A 23548-nucleotide genomic window follows, 5' to 3' on the forward strand; every position below is an offset into this window, starting at 1 on the left:
GAACTGTGCTATGTAACCTATTGCTTTAATCAGCCTCTGTACCAGATTTCTTGGAGAGTAGCTAATGTAATGTTGTTGGTTTTTTGTTGGTGGTGGGTTGTTTTTTTTTAAGGCTCCAGAGGTGATCCTGGCACTTGCAGGCCAGTAAGCCTAACTTCAGTACCAGGCAAATTGGTTGAAACTATAGTGAAGAACAGAATTATCAGACACAAAGATGAACACAGTATGTTGGGGAAGAGTCAACACAGCTTTTTGTAAAGGGGAATCATGCCTCACCAATCTTATTAGAAATCTGTAAGGGGATCAACAAGCATGTGGACAAGGGTGATCCAGTGGATATAGTGTACACCACTACCCCGATATAACGCGACCCGATATAACACAAATTCGGATATAACGCGGTAAAGCAGTGCTCCGGGAGGGCTATGCACTCTGGCAGATCAGAGCAAGTTTGATATAACGCGGTTTCACCTATAACACGGTAAGACTTTGGCTCCCAAGGACAGCATTATATCAGGGTAGAGGTGTACTTGGACTTCCAGAAAGCCTTTGAAAAGGTCCCACACCAAAGGCTCTTAAACAAAGTAAGCAGTCATGGGCTAAGAGGGAAGATCCTCTCATGGATCAGTAACTTGTTAAAAGACAGGAAACAGAGTAGGAATAAGTGATCATTTTTCACAATGGAGAGATGTAAATAGCAGGTCCTCCAAGGATCTGTACTGCGACCTGTGCTGTTCAGCGTATTCATAAATGATCTGGAAAAGGAGGTAAATAGTGAGGTCGCAGAATTTGCAGACGAGATGCAAAATTACTCAAGATAGTTAAGTCCAAAGCAGACTGTGAAGAGTTACAAAGGGATCTCACAAAACTGGGTGATTGGACAACAAAATGGCAAATGAAATTCAATGCTGATAAGTGCAAAACAATGCACATTGGAAAAAATAATCCCAACTATACATGCTAAATAATGTGTTCTGAATTAGCTGTTACCGCTAAAGAGAAAGATTTTGGGGTAATCATGAATAGGTTTCTGAAAACATCATTTCAATGTGCAGTGGCATTTTAAAAAAAAGCAAACAATGTTAGGAACCGTTAGGAAAGGGATAGGTAATAAGACAGAATATAATCATGCCCCTATATAAATCCATGGTACCACCACACCTTCAGTTGTGGGAGCCCCATTTCAAAAAAGATATATTAGGATTGGAAAAGGTACAGAGAAGGGCAACAAAAATGATTAGAGGTATGGAACAGCTGCCATATGAGGAGAAATTAAAAAGACCGACTGTTCAGTTTAGAAAAGAGATGTCTGAGGGAAGAATGATAGTCTATAAAAACATGAATGGTGTGGAAAAAGTGAAGAGGGAAATAATTTCTTATTTACATCACGTAAGAACCAGGGGGCATGCGATGAAATGAATAGACATTAGGTTTAAAACAAACATACAGAAGTCCTTCTTCACAGTCAGCACATGGAACTTGTTTGTGAAGGCCAAAAAAAAAGAAAAGAATTAGATAAGTTCATGGAGGATAGGTCCGTCAATGGCTATTAGCCAAGATGGTCAGAGATGCAACCTCATGGTCTGGGTGTCCCTAAGCCTCTGATAGCCAGAATCTGGGAGTGGATGAGAGGATGGATCACTTGATGATTTCCTATTTTGTTCATTCCCTCTGAAGCATCTGGCACTGGCCACTGTCAGAAGTCAAGATACTGGGCTAGATGGACCATATGTCTGACTCGGTATGGCCATCCTTATTTTCTTACACGTGTTACAGCTTCCTAAATAAAGACATAGTTTAAACACACTCACTCTCTCTCTCTCTTTCCCCCCTCCCCAAAATAAATAGGAAATAATTAATGACACTTCCAAGATATGATTTTAAATTCCCTTCTATAAGCAGGTTCCTATTTCTATTGTTTTCTCTGTGCATTTGGTACTCCCTTTATTGCTTTGGTTTTATAGCTCCGTCATACTCATGTACAAGATGGTGAAGCAGGTGGTATCACTCAGCAGATTGGAGCAACTAATGTTCCCCTGGAAGCCATTAATGAACAAGCTAAGATGGTGAAAAATGTAAGTACCAACACTTCAGAGACCTTAGATTGAGGTCCAAAAGTTCATAAAGCAATCTGCTTACTTACTAAATGTTGTGGTGGGATATTTTCTAACAATTTTTTCTGCTTTTGTGTATGTAAAAACCTAGTTGACATATTAGTTATTTGGGTTGAATTTATTCTTCTCACTGTTTTTTAAAGAGATACTCTAATTCAGAAATTAGAATAACAACATTGCCATACAATTTATAATTACCATCTTTTTTAAAAAACTCCTCCTGTCATCTACTTCATTCTAGAAAGTGCATTTATGCATGTATATGTTGACTATATTGACAAAAATCTGACATTTGGGTAGAAATTGGGAATACTCTTGGAAGTTAAAATATACTCAGATATTTTATTACATTCCTTCAATGAGCTTTAAAATGGTTTCTACTTAATTTCAGTGCATGCACTCACACGCTAAGTTTAACAGGCAACAAGCTTTACTTTTAAATTCACAATATTAGAAAACTGATGTTGCCATTGAAGGTAACTTTCCAAGGGACATTAGTTTTCCCCATAAATTAAATATTTGCAGTTTGATTTTATCTAGAAATCACTCACCTACCTGTTTTTTTAATATTAAAAAATGCACTCCTAGTACATTTTATCCAATATGAAGAACAATCATAAGTTGCAGGAGAGCTGTTCTTGAAATCTCCAACAGCAAATTAAATCACTTTTAGAAAAGTTGTTTTATACAAAAATATTCTTGAAAGCATTTAAACAATCTACTGGAACTTTGTTTCTCTGACGTAGGAAGTACTAGATGGTTGAGATGGCAAAAGCCGTCAGTTTGTTCCCTTTAGCTGGGTTTAATGCAGTAGAAATCCTAACTTCATCTGTCTTGTCAAAGCAATATCCTGGTTTCTAAAAAGCTGGAAGATTTGCTACATCAAATATAGTTTCTGAAAGTTTAGTTTTCCTTCAAGTTGTGTCCTTATGTGCCCTCCACTTCATGATTGGAGTTTGCATCAGCAGAGTCCTTTTCTGTGCCCTAGAAATCCTCATTCTCTGATATGAGCATATGTGGGGGAAGGGCAGACCCACCACAACTCCTTCTCAGCCACCTGTGGCTCGAGATGGAACATCAGTGTCCCTTAGCTAGCTACGTAGTTTGCCACCTCTTTTGCTTATTTTTCTTATTATTTTAGACAGTTCTTTTATTTCTTTTTCTGTTATTTAGCACACTTTGTGCTTTTTGGGGAGTGGGGGTTACCCTTTCTCTTTTTTTGTTTTGTTTTCCCAGTCTGGGCCTTTTTAACGAAGACCTTAAACCAAAGCTTCAAGTAAGGGATTATGCCCAAAATCCTGGGCTTCCATCCCTGTCAGACCTGTCACAAGTCTTTTTCCCCAACAGTGATGGACACTTGAGCTTCCCCCCCCCACCCCCCAAGAAATCCACTTAAAATTTTTAAAAGTACATCTGAAAAGGGGACAAGGTAAAACTCCTGTTGATGGAGTGTTCCCTGAGACCTAGGGGGTTGAAGTCACCTCCCTGTAAATTGGATTCAATTGCTCAGAGAGCCCCTGCAACTGAATCACTGCTGCTGTGGTAAGCAAAGACCCAAGGGAGCTATAAGAAGCACCCAGACTTTTAAAAAAAGAGACTCTGTTCTGAGGAATAGGATAATAGAAGGGGAAAGTTACCCTTTCGGTCTGGATCTTGGGAGACCTTGTGTCCTGACAAGTCCCCTGATTCATCTATGTAGGGAGCCGGGGTGGCCCCCTACCGAGCCGGACCAGGACGCGCCGCGCTCTCCGCCCGAGAGGGCGGGGCCAGGGCGTGTTCGCTCCGACCCCGGCGCTGGGAAGGGCGGACCGGGACGCGCCGCGTTCTCCGCCGGAGGGGGCGGGGCCAGGGCGCACTTGCCTCGTCCCCAGCTATGGGAGGGGCAGAGCGGGGAGTACAAAGGGCAGGGCCCTTTGCTCCGGGGGGGGTGCGGCATCCCGGACGGAGACAAACGCTGACGCTGAGCCGCTTCCGCCCGACCTAGCTGCCAACTCCGGGGAGGCGGAGGACCCGGCAACCCCCGCGGAGCCGGAGCTGCCCGCCGCGGTCTATCCGACCGACCCGGAGGTTCGTGGATCTGGACATTTACCAGCGTTCCCCTGCTAGAGGGGCACGCTAGAGACCGCTACCAGCGTCCCCCTGCCTGAGGGGCGCGCTGTGGACGTTTGACAGCCCTCCCCTGCCTGAGGGGCGCGCTGTGGACGTTTGACAGCCCTCCCCTGCCTGAGGGGCGCGCTGTGGACGTTTGCCAGCCCTCCCCTGCCTGAGGGGCGCACTGTGGACGTTTGCCAGCCGTCCCCCTGCCTGAGGGGCGCGCTGTGGACGTTTGCCAGCCCTCCCCTGCCTGAGGGGCGTGCCGTGGACGTTTGCCAGCCCTCCCCTGCCTGAGGGGCGTGCCGTCGACGTTTGCCAGCGTCCCCCTGCCTGAGGGGCGCGCTGTGGACGCTTGCCAGCGTTCCCCTGCTAGAGGGGCACGCCAGGGGCTGCTACCGGCGTTCCCCTGCCTGAGGGGCGCGCCGTGGATGTTTGCCAGCCCTCCCCTGCCTGAGGGGCGCGCCGTCGACGTTTGCCAGCCCTCCCCTGCCTGAGGGGCGCGCCGTCGACGTTTGCCAGCGTCCCCCTGCCTGAGGGGCGCGCCGTGGACGCTTGCCAGCGTCCCCCTGCCTGAGGGGCGCGCCGTGGACGCTTGCCAGCGTCCCCCTGCCTGAGGGGCGCGCCGTGGACGCTTGCCAGCGTCCCCCTGCCTGAGGGGCGCGCCGTGGACGCTTGCCAGCGTCCCCCTGCCTGAGGGGCGCGCCGTGGACGCTTGCCAGCGTCCCCCTGCCTGAGGGGCGCGCCGTGGACGCTTGCCAGCGTCCCCCTGCCTGAGGGGCGCGCCGTGGACGCTTGCCAGCGTCCCCCTGCCTGAGGGGCGCGCCGTGGACGCTTGCCAGCGTCCCCCTGCCTGAGGGGCACGCCAGGGGCTGCTACCGGCGTTCCCCTGCCTGAGGGCGCGCCGTGGACACTTGCCAGCGTTCCCCTACGAGAGGGGCCCACGGGAGGCTCCCCCCGACGCCCCTGCCTGAGGGGCATGCCACGGACCCCCCCCCGGCGGCGGTAGCGAAGGACGCCCCGGCTTACAATCATCAACTAGAAAACCATGCCATATACCGAGAAGCTGTCTGTTAAACTGCAGTGGCACTGAAGTCAGCACTGCACCCAGTGCTTCTGAAGCACAGTGACTCTAAGGTTAAGCCAAAAATGTCATCAGTACCCCACCTTCCCTAGCCAGCAGAGAAGAGCACACAGATTGCACTTTAGTACCATCTCCAGTATCACCCGATGTGCTTGAGGTCCTTATCTGGAGTACCCAGTGCTGTCCAGGCTCCTTTTCCACAAGGATCTTTGGATCCTGGAAGAACGTGAGTCACCGTTGCTCAAGGGTATCAAGAGAGACCTTCTCATGTACTGACTTGACCTACCATCTGGTATCAATGCAGTCACTGATTCCACACAAACCCATTGCGGTTACTGAGAGGCATTTCTGATTGACATGTTCTCTGGTACCGTCTCACTACCAACCAGATTCAACCTCCAGTTCCTGTGTGGTTATTCGATCCCCTCTGGTTGCCCATACCCAGTCGACCACTGGTACCAGCACCACTTTCCCTTCCAACGAATGTGGTAGATGACAACTCATCTGATTGAGGTGTCTATACAAGGCCCTTCTATTTTCCCATTTCAGCCTTCCTCATTGCAGTGCAGCCTGATGAAGATACTCCCTGCCGGACATATACCCAGCAAGCCTGGCAAGAACAAGCCTGGGATCCTGTCCCCTTCCTTTATGTCGCTTTTCAATGGGCTTATTGGTCCTATAAAGCAACCAGCTCTAGAGGGTCCCATCATGTAAGAGGACATGTCAAAAGCAACAACTGCTGTCCTAGGATCCTGTTCCACAGGGGGAACTTGCAGATGAACAGGAGCCATGAAGAGAAGAAGCAGCACCACTTTCCTCCCTGCTGGATAAGACTGTTATGCTTCTGTCAGATTCTGGGGTTGTCACCACCTGCTCTGTAACCTGGTGTGCCTAATGCTTTGCTGCTGTAACTCCCAACTTGGGCTCCTCACCAACAGCCAAACAGCATGCTGGTAACAAGGTGAATGTCTGTGTTTAGCTGCCAGCACGCTCCAGTCAACACACTGGCTTCCACCAGCCTTGCTTGCCACTTGCAGGGTGACCCCAACGCACTCCCAATCCCAGATTTTCCTCAAAAATATGTGTTCTGCACTGGCCAGCACTCTACTGGACAGTTCAGGTATTAGAGGTCAATTGACCCTGTAAGGGGTCAGTATATACTACAGTTTACTCCTTTAATTGGCGTTACCAAACAATTCAGTTTAAACACAACACTGGATTAAATACAACTGAGCCCACAAACCACAGCAAGGGTTTGCCTCTAACTCCTGAGCCATATGGCAGTCTGTACGTTTGTGGCACTCTTAGCAGGACTACACTCCTGGTGTCTTTGAACCTGGCTGAGAATGGTCTACACCATGCACACTCTGTCCAAATGGGCGTCCGTACCTCGAAGGGTCCTCGATTCTCTAAATTGGTGGAAGGATCCATAAAAGGTGTGTGTGTGGGAGTTATGTTCTTGCATCCTCATCCCATGAGGATCATCACTACAGATGCCTCCCAATGATGTGCACTTTCAGAACTTCACAGCTCAGGACAAATGGGCTCCTAAGGAAGTGATCCTTCATCTTATCAAGCTCAGAGTGGTTTGTTATGCTTGCCAGCACTTCCTGACCCACACCAGGGACTGCCCCATCAGAATAAAACTGCTGCATATCACACCACAAACAGATCTCAGAGGTTTATCTACCAGGACTGCAGAACGCAGTGGCGAACTCCCTCAGCTGGCACTTCCATCTCAGTTCTGAGTGGGAGCTGAACAGCAACATATTCTGAAGGATGTGTTTTACCTGGGTTGATCTGGCGATGGCTGTCTCTGCGACACCATCCAATACAAAGTGCAGATGATTCTGTTTGAGAGGAGGGCACAGCTGCAACTCAACAGGAGATGTTCTAGTCATTCCTTGGCCTCGAATTTTGCTATAGGCTTATCCCTCAAGGCCATTACTGCTCAAGGTCCTAAACCAATTGAAACAGGAGAAATTAGTAGCCATCCTCATAGCACTGCTGTGGCAGAGAGAGGTGTGGTTACCAGAGAATGTGTGCATGTCTTGACAGCTGCTTCTCCATCTTCTGGTATCAGCAGATCTCTTCACTGAGGAGTCAAGATCCATCACCCCTTCCAACCTCTTGGCACTTCATCTCAAGAGCATCCTCCTAGATGGCTCTCTGGTATAGAACAAGACCGCTCTTCAGTGATATAAAGAGTACTACTTCATAGCTTAAAACCCTCAAGAAGGAAAACTTACTTGCAGAAGTGGAAACACTTCCCAGCTTGGTACAGCCACTTTCTATACCTACTTTTGAGTTTTGCCTGGCATGCATTCTTGATTGCCTGTTGAATTTAAAAACCACTGGAATTGTTGCTGAGTTTAATTGAGGTTCACCAAGTTGCCATCACTGATTTTCATTGTCCCCCATTGAGGGGTTTTCAGTCTTCACTCACCCTTCCACTACAAGGTTTATTATAGGCCTGTTCAATCTTTTCCCTCCTGACAAGGAGCCAGCTCCACCATGGGACCTCAACTTAGCCTCCATTTGAACATATGGGGCATTGTTCCCTCCTCCATTTGTCCCTCAGACCTTGTTCCTTGTCTTCATCTCAGCCAGAAGGGTAGGAACCCTGATGGCTAACCCACTGTACATGATGTTCTATCATGATAAAGTGACACTCTGTTCACATCCACACTTCTTGTCTAATGTTTCTTCAGAATTCCACATTTAATCAGGAGATTCATCTACCAGTGTTTTAGCCCAAGCCTCGCTCTTCAAGAGATGAAGCGAGCCTCCATAGATAGACTGAATGTAAGAAGGGCTGTCACCTTTTACCTTGACAGAACTAAGTCCTTTAGGACTTCTCCTAGGGTCTTCATCTCTGTTGTGGAATTCATGAAAGGGCCCCTAATCTCTACCCAAAGACTGTCCAAATGGGTTTCAAGATGTATCTTAACCACTAGCCACCCTCCTTCCCCTCTGCCATAGTCTTCTCGCTGAGCTTTTGTGGTTCAGAAGGAATTGGAGTGGCAGCGGATCTGCCCCCCTTTCCCCACCATATACCCTTGTACCAGAGCATGAGGCTATCTAGGGCACAGGCATGGACACTGCTGACAAAATCTCTGATAAGAGTGCATGGTGCGCACACATTCTGAATTAGGCACACAGAGTAGGACACATCTCAAAGACCTCTAGTTACTGTACAAGGCAAGTAACCTCTTCTTATATGATGTCTTCATTTTGAGTGTCCTTTACCCAACTGGCTTTGCTTTTATCATGATATGATGGCATTCTTAAGAACTGTTGTTAGGGTAAGGGTGTTGGCTCTTCTTAAAACACTTAGTTGGATATTTGAAATTTATGACTACTGCTGAGGCTCTAAATTAAGTTTATTTTCTTACATAATTTTCTCAAGATGGCTAATATTTGAAAATGTTAGTTTGACAGAGAGAACGTAAAAATTCCAGGAATGCTGATAATTGATACTCCAGGACATGAGTCTTTCAGGTAACTCTTTTTATTGTTATGATGTGAAGGGTCTTGTTAATAACTGATCATAAGACTTAACTGTTAATATAGGTATAGGTACTTAACTGAATTATAGAATTTAGGATGAATCTGCTACTTCTAAAAAAAATTCATTTTTGTATCTGACAAGGGATATGTCTTGATTTACATTTGCATTTTGTTTCTAGCTAATCACTTGTGGATGAAACGTGTATATAATTTTCCCATCTGTGGTCAAACTGTTCTATTTAGAAGAGCATGTAAAGGCAATCTTTATCTTTGAATAGTGAATATAAAAACTTAACTGGGAGAAAACAGTGCTTATCTGTGAAATGTAACTTAAGTGCTTAGGGAAAAGACTTTTTCCCATCTTAGTCTCTAGATAAGTAGTCAGTGACCTAAATTTTGGTTTGTTATAGAGCCTAAATGAGTCTGGACATTGGAGATAATGGAAAACTAACTTTCTTAAAAAGTCTCCTATATATTTTACTTATTAATTCAGGATCCTCATGAATCCCTAATGAAAACGTAACATAAACGGGATTACGGTTGGTTAATCGTGACATCCTCCAACAACACCCTTACAGGCTATGAAACGCCAGGTTATAGAACACCTTTTAGCTGTACTCCAATACCTACACAGCCCATTCCTGTAGATGATCACGAACTCAGCATCTTCATAGCAAATTTCCTTCTGCTCCAACAGATAAATAACATACTACACTTAACACGGTGTACATAACCTCAGTTATAAGCTCAGCAACATGAGTAAACAGTCAGCATCGACATGTGAATAAGTTAATTGTGCAGTGTGTTAACTTTCTGAGGGAAGTAGGAGGAATTGACCTCTTGGCTAACATGGTTAGAGACTGAAGATATAACAAACCTGCATGGATTACCTGAACTTCGTTTATTGCTAGGGTATTAAAGAATACGATCAGTGCAGTCTCTGCCCATACTTCAATTCAAAACTGAATTACAGTGATCTGATTTAGGACCTTTAGAGCAATTTTCAATCACCTTTTTAATAATCTTGCTCAAAAAGGATGAGTTAGAAACAGTGTGATAGCTAATATTGTTTGCTGATTGAGTATTACATCTCCCAATAGGTTTGCCTACAAATTCTTCCACAAATGTGTTCTTTTGTTATTGGACTTGGACTTATAGAAACACTGTATAATACGTTTTGGAAGTGATCCTTTATTAATGGCATATAGCTGGTGTGTCATTTAATCAGTCTTCCTAGTTCTTGGGAAGAGTGAGTAACGTGGCAGTGTCTTAATGAAAATCACAAGATTTTCACCTTTTGTTGGGTAAACATCAGTTGATCCTGATGTTTTAAAAAAAAAATCATTTCTAATAAAAAAAAATTATGGAACATTCTGATTACTGTATGAATGACATTCTTTCTTTCCCAATGCCACAGCAACCTAAGAAATCGAGGAAGCTCACTTTGTGATATTGCTATTCTAGTAGTTGATATCATGCATGGTTTGGAGCCCCAGACAATTGAATCTATAAACCTGCTGAAATCCAAGAAATGTCCCTTTATCGTAGCGCTCAACAAGGTAAGATGGCCTTTCAAAGATTTATTTAGAAAATTCAGTATCAAATACATACTGTGCTAGCCAAGCGATGGCATCTTCTGAGGTGAGTGTTCTAAACTAACAACAGAAGTTAGTTGTTTGAAACAGATTTCAGTGTCACAGCAGAACACTGAGCAATTTTAAATACATTGTAAGGACTGGTTTCAAGTACAGTCAAACCTCGCATATAATGTGATCATAGGTTGGCTCCCCTTTAAGGCATAATACAGTACTGTACCAGTGGTCCCCAGCACCATGGCAGGGGAGAGAAGTTGCAGCCCCGCACCTGCCGGGGACAGAGAACTCCGAGGCTGCGGGCGCCGGTGCTCTGTCCCCGGCAGGCGCGGGGCCATGGCTTCTCTCCGGCTTCAAGAGGAGCCGCGGCTCCCCGCCTGCCAGGGACAGAGAACTCCGGGGCTGCAGGCGCCGGTGCTCTGTCCCCGGCAGGCGCGGGGCCATGGCTTCTCTCCGGCTTCAAGAGGAGCCGCGGCTCCCCGCCTGCCAGGGACAGAGAACTCCGGGGCTGCAGGCGCCGGTGCTCTGTCCCCGGCAGGTGCGGGGCCATGGCTTCTCTCCGGCTTCAAGAGGAGCCGCGGCTCCCCGCCTGCCAGGGACAGAGAACTCCGGGGCTGCAGGCACCTGAGTTCTCTGTCCCCGGCAGGTGGGGGGGCGCGGCACCTCTCCCCTGCGGGGCAGTAGGCGGCGCACATCAATGCACCGCGTTGGGGACCACTGACAAACCGACTGGTTTGAAACCCCGCTATACCGCGACCCCGCATTTAGCGCAATGGAAGTTTTTGGACCCCAAATATCGCGTTATAGCGGGGTTTCACTGTACTACAGCATTAGGTGACAAAGTGTAGAGGAAAAATATGTTAATGTAATTAGTTTGTCTTTAAAATTGAATAGTTGGCCAGCATTTTCAGGTATGCTGATAGACATTTTGATATCTTTTACAAAATAAAGATAAAAACCACTTTACTATATAAGTTTCAATTAAATATTTGTATAGAAAAGAAAAACTAAGACACTACAGAAACCCTGTTACAGCTGGCATGTACATATTAAAGTTGGTTATGTAGATGGTGCTAAGAAAACTAAGTTGTTCAGATCGCTTTGCCATCTATTATGCGACACACCGGCAGTCTTCTTTTTTTTTTTTTTTAATGGGTGTTAATGCATATTGCAAAAGAACTGTATTACGATTTCAAAGTATTAAGTAAATATTAAGAATTAAGGGTGGCAGGGAGTTGAGAAACCTTTGTGCAATTACTGAAAGGACTCTTGTCTACTGGTTGGGAGGTGGCGGTGGGAGAGGTTTGACCTTGAAAGTGTCTTAAATCTTAATTATGGAGGCCCTCAAATCTTACTTTTTTTTTTTTTTTAAAACACTTCCATGTTGTGTCTGTTCTGTAAAGTGCCTAGGGACATGGTCCTTGTCTCGACAAGCTCTATAGTCTAACTTTTAGATGTGATGTAATGTGCAAGGGTTAAAAAAGGTAAAGAGTGATGAAGATAGTCACAGCAATAGAATCATGTTACTCAGTGTAGGTATGTGTACTACTTTATGGCCCAGTTAAAAAGGTCTTAATTTACATACCTTTTATGAGCATTGTGGAAGAAACAAATCTTAAGTAGGGATTTGAATGAAATGACCATAATGCCTTGCACTAAACATGACCTACTTTAAAACTTACTTTGGGAATTACCCTAAATTCTGTAATGTCTTTTTATTGTTTTTGATGCCTGTTCTGAACCCATCATCTTTTAAAAAAAACAAAAAAAACCAACCAAACAAAAAAAAACAAATTGCTGTTGATATTGACTTAATTTCTGTTGTGCTGTTGCAGGAAAGGAGTTCCAACTTCAACAAAAAGCTTTTAAAATACGTTTTTAGAAACAGTTAAATACACAAAGCCCTGGCCTAAAGGATATCCTTTCTTTACTATATCTAAACACCAAGAACATTCTTTCATTTTAAAAAAAAAAAGTCATGACTTAAGAGAGTCATGTTCTTGGGAAGCTGGAAGACTAAAATCTTTTCCCACTTGTTTTGTCTTAAACTTAATGCAATACATGTAATTAAACTACCTTTTCATTATAAAAACACTTTGCACATGTATCAAAAGTCCAAGTTTAACAGTCTGAGGTTTGAAAAAAAACTGAATTATATTACACTCAGGAAATATTCTCTAGTACTGTTTGTTTTTCCATTACAATACTGGATACGTGTATGTTAGAAATCTTTTTTATATTTGAAACATACACATGGTTACTAGGATAAATTGGCATCTAGATACTATGGTCATTTAACTTAAATATTTCTTATAAGTATTTTCATAAGTTATTCATATGGAAGGCAGGTCATAAATGACAGTTGACTTCTGTAGGCATAACCCAGGAATGCACTTCTGAACATTGCAAGACATGACATAACTGTATTAAAATTGTATTTTCAAGATTGATAGGTTATATGACTGGAAAAAAAGCCCTGATACAGATGTAGCTACCACGTTAAAGAAACAGAAGAAAAACACAAAAGATGAATTTGAGGAACGTGCAAAAGCTATCATAGTGGAATTTGCACAACAGGTAGGTTGGATTATTAAATATTTTTCTGTTAACAGAAGTGAAAATAGGTGGACAACTTCTGAAAGCCTGACTCTCAAAGCAAGCCAAAGAAAGATTTCTTATGGTATGAATATCACACTGTATTTTCTGACCCTTTATCAGTGTGTTAATCATTTATATAAATTGAAACTAAAGTAGAAAACCTGTGTTTTATTTTGATTAGAGACCGCTTTCTCTACCCCCATTCCAGTCCTGGGACACTTTGTTGAGAATGCAGGGCCAGCAAGAACAGAGTGGATTTTCTACACACTCTCCCCTCATTTGAATCACCTGAGAGAAACTATATCTCCTCCCTTTTTTCTTCAGACTAGTGTGATTGTGTTCCAGCAATACTTAATTTTCATAGCCGCTCACTGGTCACACAGAAACTGCCTATAAGTTAAAATACAGTAACTAGCTTTATAGGATTTACTCATATTTTGAGTGTCTGTTGCCTTCTTTTGTGCTTTAAAGTGTGAAATTAGAGATTGCATTATTAAGATGTTGCTGAAATGAAGCTATGACTTGAATTCAGGATTTGAAAAATGTGGTAGAACCATTTGGTCTCTTGTTACATGCTATTACTGTTGATGTGGTAATTTTCCATGCAACTGTACTGTTCCTGGTTCTAGGGCTTGAATGCTGCTTTGTTCTATGAGAATAAGGATCCCCGCACTTTTGTTTCTCTGGTACCTACCTCTGCTCACACTGGGGATGGCATGGGGAGTCTGATAGCCCTTCTTGTTGATTTGACGCAAACCATGCTGAACAAGAGACTGGCCCAATGTGAGGAACTGAGAGCTCAGGTTATGGAGGTAAGTCAGTATCTATGCTTTAGAATATTTGTCTAGCAAACTTTTTTTCCTTTTTGTGGCTGATTAAACTGAGTTGAAATGCAAGTGTTTAACTTTTTTCCCTCTCTCTCTTTCCCATCTCTTAGGTCAAAGCACTTCCAGGCATGGGAACTACCATAGATGTAATTTTGATTAATGGACGTCTGAAGGAGGGTGATACCATTATTGTCCCTGGAGTAGAAGGTCCTATAGTAACTCAGATTCGAGGTCTTCTGCTGCCTCCTCCTATGAAGGAGCTACGAGTTAAGGTATGGGAACAGCATGTGCAGGTGGCATTTTAGGGAAGTCTTAAGAATTAGAACAAAAGATTAGAATAAGGGGGAAACCCAGAGAAGTGTTCAATACACGATACATCATAGTAAAAAGTGTCCAAAGATGATCAAATTAAAGTGAGGAGGGGGAATAAATGGAAGAAGTTGCAGGTTACAGTGCATCCATACTCCCATAGATGTGTCTAATTGTGGAAGTGGTTCAGGACAAGGATCAAAGAGTAACCACACAAATGTATATTAACAAGCATCAAGGTTTATGCATAATGCATAGATGTGGAAATGCATACAAAACCCATAGAAAGACTTCTTCAAAAAACAACAACATTCAAATATAGAGTGAAATTACTGAACCAGTGAATCAGTAATTTATGGTGTTTGGTGCCAGGTGTCCTGAGACGAGATGAATGAAACCCTTGCCTAGTGCTGCAGCAGGCTTCAGGAGGGATAGGAAACTGGGCCAGCCTGATCTCACTAGGATTGTGTAGCTAGGGAGAAGACAGGGAGGTTAGAATCTTGGCTTCTGGATCATTCTGAGAGGAGGAGGAGGAGAGCCACAGAAGTGAGAGGAGGAAGAGGAAAAGCTAGAACCTGATGAGGCGCAGAAGAGCTTTTCTCTGTTACTCTACCTGAAATGATGGCAGTAAGGGTCTGGAGAATTTCATAGACATAAGGCCAGAGGAATCATTATGACTCACTAGTCTTCCCTTTTGCATAACACAGATCATAAACATTTCTCAGATTAAAATCCAGATCTTGAGTCCCAGTCCAGAAGCTTAACAGTAGGACCATCTTTTCTTTTGCTGGAGAAGTATGTCCTTGCAGGGCTCTGTGATCCTGGGGGCTTCATAGAGTTGGACACTATAATAGGACAAGCTGGTAAATCTGGATTTTAGCACCCACCTTGGCATTCCATTTTCAGTCTTGCATGATGATGCCCCACTGCGGTGACCACACAATCCTGGCTGCATTGAAAATGGTGTTGCAGAGGAAGGAAGAGGTCTGAGTGGAATCTGACAACACTAATAGGGCCTTTTGGGTCTAGTTGTAGTAGGGAGATCAGGCACCTTGTCCAGGTTCACCTGGACACCCGCGCAGATTGAGTAGCAATGCAGATGGCTACAACAATTCTCTTGGGGGCCCTATGAAGTGCTAGGTCAGCTTTCCTGTCCTTGGTGTCCAGTGGTACTGCAGTTGGCCTGTAAGGGCTAGACTGGTTACTAAGGCGCCTCTATGTCATTCTCAGGGCAAGGTCCTGTTTGATTCATCTGCAGTTGCTGGATATCTGCTTACTGGGGGTGTGTGAACTGAAGGCACATCTGGGCACATGCTCCCTTGTGTTTAAAATCAAGGGTAAAATTTTGCCTCTGACCCATTTTCAGAGTGCACTTAAGAGCTTGAATCTTACTGAGAGTCTGGGCTCCTTAGCTCTTATCACTTCGTGAGGGGTCCAGTGGGAAATGGGGTCTCTAGCAGGTTAGGGTCACCTAGAGAAACTTCATCAGCCTTGAGACAGGAGATGAGTTTGGGTGCCTCCAGAGAGCTTGAAAGGGTGGGGTGTTTGTGGGGTTAGGGAGCTGTACTGGAATCGCCAGGGAAGGTGGAGACCTTACAGAGGTAATGGATCCCGACACTGACTTGGTGGTCTCTTCAAGCTGAGACTGTGAAATGCCTTGCTGTAGGGAGGGTCTGGGTAGGAGAGGGATCTGCAAGATTCCCTTAGGCTGTGGAGGAACAGTGCTGGAGCTTCAGGGAGATACCAGTGTATTGCTATCAGGAAAGAGGCCGTTAGCAAGGGCTGCCTACTTTCCTCATCGAAGACCACCTACTCTCCAGTCATGCTGAGTATGTGGGGGTCGGGGGGCAGAGGCAGTCCAGCCTCAGAGCCCTTGTAGACTCTTTGTAGAGGGCTGTCTGGTGTGCCTCCCTCCTCTCCCCCCACCAAAAAACAAAACAAAAAACTAAATCTATGCCAGAAGCAGGGGACTTGCTGATAGAGAGAGCCTATGCTGCTCTGTTTTTTGTCTGCTCTTTTCTGGGATTCCTTTTCCTTCTCTCTTGAGCCTTTTCTTTAGTTCTGGGCTTAAGAGAGGCAAGAGGAAGAAGTAAGGAGAGAGCAGCTGGGCATGCAGACTGAGGCACACGCTCCCCACTTCAGGGAATTGGAGGCAAAGAAAATATGGAAGAAGTGGGAACAGACCTGAGCCACCTTTGTGCTATAGGGCTTGATTGTCAGTCTGTGCCTCCTTGTTTGCTTGTGCAGCCATAAAATTAGGCATCTTTGACTCTCTTTATTGGTAGCATGGGAAAAGAGAGACATATGACCAGATGATCTGCTGAGTAGCTAAACCCCTGCTGTGTGCTGCTAAAGAACATCCATGTGAACTCGTAAATTTAATATTTTTCTTTCTTCTTCAGAACCAGTATGAAAAACACAAAGAAGTTATTGCAGCCCAGGGTGTAAAGATTCTTGGGAAAGACTTGGAGAAAACATTGGCTGGTTTGCCCCTGCTTGTGGCTCATAAAGAGGATGAGATCCCAGTTCTTAAGGTGAGGCATTGCTGAACATATACAATTCCAGTAGGATCTATACTGGAATGCCAGGTAACATGAAATCCATTGACTGATTAAAAGTAACAGAATGAAAATCTTTTCAACAGGAATTTTTAATCTGTTAAAATGTTGAAACTTCAGCATGCAGGAAACGTAGCCATTTTGGTTGTATCTAAAACAATTTCGTAATGTATGATAGTTTTGTGTTAACACTATAACCTGTAACACATTGGAATTTGTTAGTGTTTCCATGACACATTTATTACCAGGTAGAAAATTAGCTTACTGGAGTCTGATTCTGAGATTAAGTTATTAAAAACCAAACTATCCAGTTTGTATGTATAATTATTGTTTTGGGACCTGTAGTAATCTGGATCTATTTTATTAAAATTAGTGATTACCCAAAATACAAATTTGTTCTTTACATTAGTGAGATCAGAATACTTGAATTTACAGAACTGACGTCAGCATATGTTAGGACAGGGGTAGGCAACCTATGGCACGAGTGCCGAAGGAGGCATGCGAGCTGATTTTCAGTGGCACTCATGCTACCCGGGTCCTGGCCACCGGTCCAGGGGGCTCTGCATTTTAATTAATTTAATTTTAAATGAAGCTTCTTAAACATTTTAGAAACCTTATTTACTTTACATACAACAATAGTTTAGTTATATATTATAGACTTATAGAAAGAGACCTTCTAAAAACATTAAAATGTATTACTGGCACACGAAACCTTAAATTAGAGTGAATAAATGAAGACTCGGCACAGCACTTCTGAAAGGTTGCCGACCCCTGTGTTAGGAAGTACTACACAAGAGAAACTTAGTGAGGACATTTCCTATGCATGTTTAATTGTTTCGTGTCCTTGTGCTAATATAGCTGTACTATAGTTCTGGATGAGCTGCTTTTAGTTGTCTGGATCAAAAATTCACTTTTCAAAAACTTCGTCCCATCAAATGGTATAAATGGACTGCCTCAGTGATTTAATCACACAACTTCCAGAACTGTCCACTTTAATATTAATTTAAAAACAAATGTTAAATTCATATTCCATAAAATCATAAAATTCTGACTGGCGTATGTGTATATAGAAAATCTTCCATACAGTGACCATCTGAGCACTCCCCAGAATTAAGGGGACAGAAAGATTTGTGTCTATCAAGGAACTGGACTGCATGTTTAGTATTGCAGGAAGCCTGGGCAGGAGTCGGTATTTTGCTCTGAATTTAATGAGGTCTTTATGCTGGTCTTTTCCTGTCTGTTTTATGTAATATGTAATTTGTTTGCTCAGTATATTGTACCACAAAGGGTATTTAAAAATATCTGCTGACCAAGATTTTAGGGGTCTCTGCTTTTGTGGCTGATCAGAAAGGAGTAGCTTTGTTTTCTTACACTAGTGAAGATGCTATAGGTAGCTGACAATCACATTCTGCCTATATTGCCTGATCATCAATCTCAACAGTAGTGACTATTACTGTATTAGGAAGGAGAGAGCAGTGGGTTGAAGAAAAGAGTTACTTGCCTGTATCGTAACTGTAGTTCTTCGAGTTATGAGGGCAGACATGTATTCCACTCGGGTGCATGTGCACAGTGCACAAAAACTGGACAATTTTTTGCCTATCAGTACCCGTATGGGCAGTGCTCACTCTCCTCCCCCTCATGGTTATATAAAGGCACCACCCCAACTCCTCTCAGTTACTTTGCACCAAAATCCCCAGCTGGAGACTCCGATGCAGAAGGGTGGAGCATGGGTCGTGGAATACATGTCTGCACTCACATCTCGAAGAGCAGACATTGCAATACAGATAAGTAACTGTCTCTTCTTCTTTGAATGGTTGCAGGCATGTATTCCGCTCAGGTGATTCACAAGCAGTTCCAGCAGGAGATGAGCTTGGAGTCTATTTAAATAGTGAGTGCAGAAGTGCATTCCCAAAGTTTGCATCAGATCTCAATGCCATGGTGATAACAGCATGTCTAGCAAAAGTATGCACAGAAGACCACATCGTAGCCCTGCAGGTATCTACTACTGAGACATTGCTAAGAAATGCAGCCCTGTCACCTGAGCTCTTATTGAATGAGCCTGCAGTGACTGTGGAGGCATCATCTGAGCCTCTTCATAAGCTGTGGTAATGCACAGTTATTCGCTTGGAACAATCCAGAGGGGAGAGCCAGGCCCTGGTAGTGATGGCCAGTGACAAGGAATCTGAGGAACTTCCTGTGGCCTGGGAAGGTTGTCATTTGAAAATAAATGTCCTGAAGATAGAGAGCATGAGAGTGCTGAGAAGAGGGGTGAGGTGTGAGAAGCTTTTACGGGAGGGAAAAATATGTTTGAGAACAGCTGCCCTAGAGTGCGCAAGATTTGTACCTGCTGTAACACAAAACACTGCTGAGAGGGGTCCCTGGAGGATGGGGTAGAGGGATGGGAGGGGAGAATGGCTCTCAACTGAATGACATAACCCAGTTCCACAGTGCTTAGAACTCATCGGTCCATAATTGTCATCTCCCAAGCACTGTAGAAGTGAGACAGCCTGTCCCCATATATCTGGGGCATAGGTATGACACTGAGAACTGAGGTGCTGCTCTCAAAACAGTGGTCAAACAGACTGTCTGGCTGAAGAAGGCCATTTGACTAAATGTAGACCAAAAAGGTTTCCTCCTCAGTGACTTATGCCCCTTTCAGGGGAAATCTTGCTGCCTTGCAGGGTAGGAAGGCTGATGGAAAAATTGCTCAGAATGATATTGCTGTTGGTTCCCAAAATGATGTTCATGTGGCTGGGTATAAATTCCCAACGAGCATAGGGTTCCCAAGAGTCTTTGAAAGAATGTAATGTCTCATCCGTTTTCTCCGAGGGTAGGAAGTGACCATTAAATGGCAAGTCCACTATATGCTTTGCTGGATCTTAGGCGCTATGCCAGAGTTTTGTAACCATGAGATTCTTCTCATAGTTACAGCCAAGGCCATGAGCCTGGATGAATCATCTGCTATATCAGGACTGATTTGTAAAGATGTTTTGGCCACTAAATGACCTTCCATAAGAAAGGCCTTGAACTTCTCCTCGGAGGATTCTGGTAACGTGTCTACAAATTTGGACATGGTGTCCAGTTCATAAAATCATATTTTGATAAGTCTGTTGGTTTGCAATATGCATCTGCAAGGAGGAAGTCAAATAGCTTTCTCCCCATCAAATCTAGCCTTTTGAACTCTTGAGACATGAATGTATTTTTTCACTGTCTCACTCACTCATTTGCTGCTGTAACAACCAGAGAATTGGGAGCTGGATGGGTGAAATAGGATTTCAAGTCCTGCACTGGGACATAATATCTCTTATCAGTGCACTTTGCTGAGGGCATTAACAAAGCCAGGGTACTCTGTAAGATTTAGCAGGCTGTAATGTTGCTTCGTTTATTGGGAGAGCAGCTCTCCCAGAAGCCAGTGGCTGGAGGATATCCACCAACGTATGGGTATTTTCCTGCACAAACTTGACCTGAATACCTCAGACCGATGGCATGCATCTGAACAGATCCTGATGTGATCTGTAGTCCTCTGGTACTGGAGACAAGGACTGAGGTACCCCCTTCGTCATCCGTGCTGAAGAGGACGAGGTAGCTGGCACCAGTGGAATCCTTTGTGGAATAACATCCGACTGTTCCAAAGGTTCAGGATGTCGTCATGCAGAGGGACTGCAGGACAGGTGGTTTCAGTGGGGAACCTACTGGAGGTACAGGTGTTGTCATTCTAGAGCAGGGGTGGGCAAACTACGAGCCGCGTCTGGCCCGTCAGACATTTTAATCTGGCCCTTGAGCTCCTGCTGGGGAGCATGGTCTTGGGCTTGCTCTGCTCCGGCGCTCCAGCCAGGTAGTGGGGTCAGGGGTTTGACCTGCTCTGCGCATCCCATGGCTCCACACGGTTCCCGAAAGCAGCGGCATGTCCCCTCTGTCTCCTACACATAGGGGCAGTCAGAGGGCTCCACATGCTGCCCCTGCCCCAAGCACCACCCTCGCAGCTCCCATTGGCTGGGAACTGCGGCCAATGGAAGGTGCAGGGGCGGTGCCTGGGGACGGCAGCGCGTAGAGCTGCCTGGCCGTGCCTCCGCGTAGGAGCTGGTAGGGGGACATGCCACTGCTTCCGGAAGCTGCAGGGGTGGTACCTGCGGACGGGTCAGCGCGCAGAGCTGCCTGGCCGTGCCTCTGCGTAGGAGCTGGTGGGGGGGATATGCTGCTGCTGCTTCTGGGAGATGCTTGAGGTAAACACTGTCTGGAGCCTGAACCCCTGATCCCCCTCCCGTGCCCCAAGCCCCTACCTCAACCCTGATCCCCCAGCCCCACTCCAGAGCTTGCATCCCCAGCCAGAGCCCTCCTGTGGCCACTCCTGACCAAGATACCAAGTGTCCTGCACTATCCATGGCCCAACCCCACAGTGGCATCAGTATGAAAGGAACAGTTGATGGCTTTTTGATTACTGGGACCAGCTCTGAACTAATACTGGGCCTCAAAAGAGGCATCGGTATCAAAATGAAGCTGGTCCCAGACCAGCAGATGCAGACTGCGTCATAGTCTGTATCAGTACCAAGGATTCAGTCCATGTCAACGATACGTCAGTTTCAGCAGGAAACTGCCACCAAACCCAGGAGAGCTGAGGACTCAGCAGATGATGCCACTGCAGCTGTATTACCCTAAATAAGCAGTGAAACGGAGACAGGCAGGCACAGTGGATCTGCTGCCTGATAGGCAGTCAGAGTGGAAACTGACAGTGCTGTCATCTCTGCCAAGGGTACCAGTCTCAAAGGGCGCCCCTGAGGTGGTACTGGAGTCAATGGTACAGATTCTTCCTGATCCCACCTCGGTACTGGAGATTGGGTCCTGCTCAGTCCTGCATACCGGGAGACTCCTGGTGCCAGTTGGTACTTCTCTTAGGTGAAGCAGATGATCTCCCTGACCTCTGAAACAACCACACTCTGTTTTGTGGTTTCTTTTTCTCAGGGGTCCTGATGAAGGGGAGCAGTCTCTGGTTGTTTTTGTTTTTTTCCCATGGGTGAGTACTGCAAGCTCAGTCTAGAAGCACCAGTCCATACTGGCTGCAGCAGTCCCACACTGAGGCAGGCCTCATTGCCTGCTTGAGAAAGTGCTGTTTTAATCCTAAGTCTCTAGGTACCTGTGTCCTCTTTTTAAAGGACTTGCATATAGAGCATCTTTCTTTTAAATGCCCTTCCCCAAGGCACAATACACTTCTGGTGTGGGGATCATTATTGGAGATAGCTGCCCCATGCAAAGGGCAATATTTAAACCCTGATGAGGGCATCCCACAGGGAGATACTACCTACCTGCTTACTATTACTGACTAATTAAGGGTACTAACTATAACTATATACAAAGATGATGCAAAACGCAGTGAAGGAAAGAGCACACTAAGGGTTCAGACTCCAGCTGTGGGTGGTGAAAAGGAACTGACGGGGCAGTGTTGCCCTCATCTAGTCATGGGAGGGCTTGTGAGGGGAGGGAAGCAAGCACTGCCCGTAAGGCAAAATTTTCTAGCTTTGGTGCGCTGGGTGTGCACACACCTGAGTGGAATACATGTCTGCAAACACCTGAAGAAGAGAAGCTCTTTCAATAATAATGCAAAACCCACCTTTTTGCAAAATCTTCAAGTGATTTGGTAGGACTTCACGGTCCAGAGATTCTTCTAGCTATATTGGAGGGGGAGAAGAAACTTCTCCGTATACTGACAGAAACATCAGTTACTTTAGCCGTGGAGTGGTGGAGCAGAGGGCCAATGATATAAGTTGGCACATGGTGTCGAGATACCATATTGTTGGGTGCATTGTAAGGCCGTGGATGGATAGAGGAGTTTTGAAGCTTAGCAGGTTATTGTAGTTTGGTATGATTGCTAAAACTTGCTTTTTCTTTGTAAAGGATGAGTTAATACATGAACTGAAGCAAACGCTGAACGCTATCAAGCTGGAAGAGAAAGGTGTTTATGTCCAGGCCTCGACATTAGGCTCTTTGGAGGCGCTACTTGAATTTCTTAAGACCTCAGAAGTGCCAGTAAGTACTTGCTACGACGAAAATATTAGGAAGTTCTGGTCTGAAATACTCTGTGTTCATCTCACTGAAGAGCAGGATAGTCATTTATTGCTTTCCCCCCACAGTATGCTGGAATTAACATAGGACCTGTCCATAAAAAGGATGTTATGAAGGCATCAGTTATGCTGGAACATGATCCTCAGTAAGTAACGTTTTCTTATGCTGCTGTGCTCATTGCAGCGTATGGTAAAATTTCCAACTGTTACTTGTTCTGTAGGCCACGTCACAGCTGATTTTTATTTATTTATTTATTTAAACTTGCAGGTATGCAGTAATTCTGGCATTTGATGTGAGGATTGAACGAGATGCCCAGGAAATGGCCGATAGTTTAGGAGTTCGAATTTTTAGTGCAGAAATAATTTATCACTTATTTGATGCCTTTACAAAATACAGGCAAGACTACAAAAAACAGAAGCAGGAAGAGTTCAAGTAAGTGAGAGTTGTCCTTATTTGGAGGCTTTCAAACTTGTGTAATCGCTAATGAAATGAAAAGCATACATTGAATGCATATTTCTGTTAAGCAGGGAGTTCTTCTCGTGAAGTTCTAGTGGGGTTTTTAATTTATTTTTTATTGGAACCTCAAGAATTCTACAGTCCCAGTACAGAGCAATGAAACTTCTTTTTCACTCGGAAGCAGATTTACTAGGACTCTTCCAGTTACAAACCCATCATAATAAAATCTAGTCTGAAGTGAATGTATAAAGTGGAGCTGCTTCTTGGAGTAGTGTCCCTATGGGTGCTCCATTGTAGGCGTGCTTGCCTCTCTGAGCTGCTGATCGGTGAACTTTGGTAGCAGTGTCCATTA

At 44.8% G+C, this 23548-nt stretch overlaps 1 protein-coding gene across 1 annotated transcript in view; it reads left to right on the forward strand.

Moving 5' to 3' along the window:
- Positions 1–23548, forward strand: part of EIF5B (eukaryotic translation initiation factor 5B) — a 67720-nt gene that overhangs the window by 40663 nt on the left and 3509 nt on the right. Inside the window, exons 12-21 of the mRNA XM_045005753.1 lie at positions 1965–2075; positions 8723–8790; positions 10217–10358; positions 12837–12968; positions 13619–13801; positions 13927–14088; positions 16528–16659; positions 22573–22704; positions 22809–22885; positions 23008–23172. Of these exons, the coding sequence (XP_044861688.1) occupies positions 1965–2075; positions 8723–8790; positions 10217–10358; positions 12837–12968; positions 13619–13801; positions 13927–14088; positions 16528–16659; positions 22573–22704; positions 22809–22885; positions 23008–23172 (1304 nt within the window). The remainder of the gene's footprint in view (positions 1–1964; positions 2076–8722; positions 8791–10216; positions 10359–12836; positions 12969–13618; positions 13802–13926; positions 14089–16527; positions 16660–22572; positions 22705–22808; positions 22886–23007; positions 23173–23548) is intronic.

The sequence above is a fragment of the Mauremys mutica genome, chromosome 1 (genome assembly GCF_020497125.1).
Source record: "Mauremys mutica isolate MM-2020 ecotype Southern chromosome 1, ASM2049712v1, whole genome shotgun sequence".
NCBI classification, from domain to species: Eukaryota; Metazoa; Chordata; order Testudines; family Geoemydidae; genus Mauremys; species Mauremys mutica.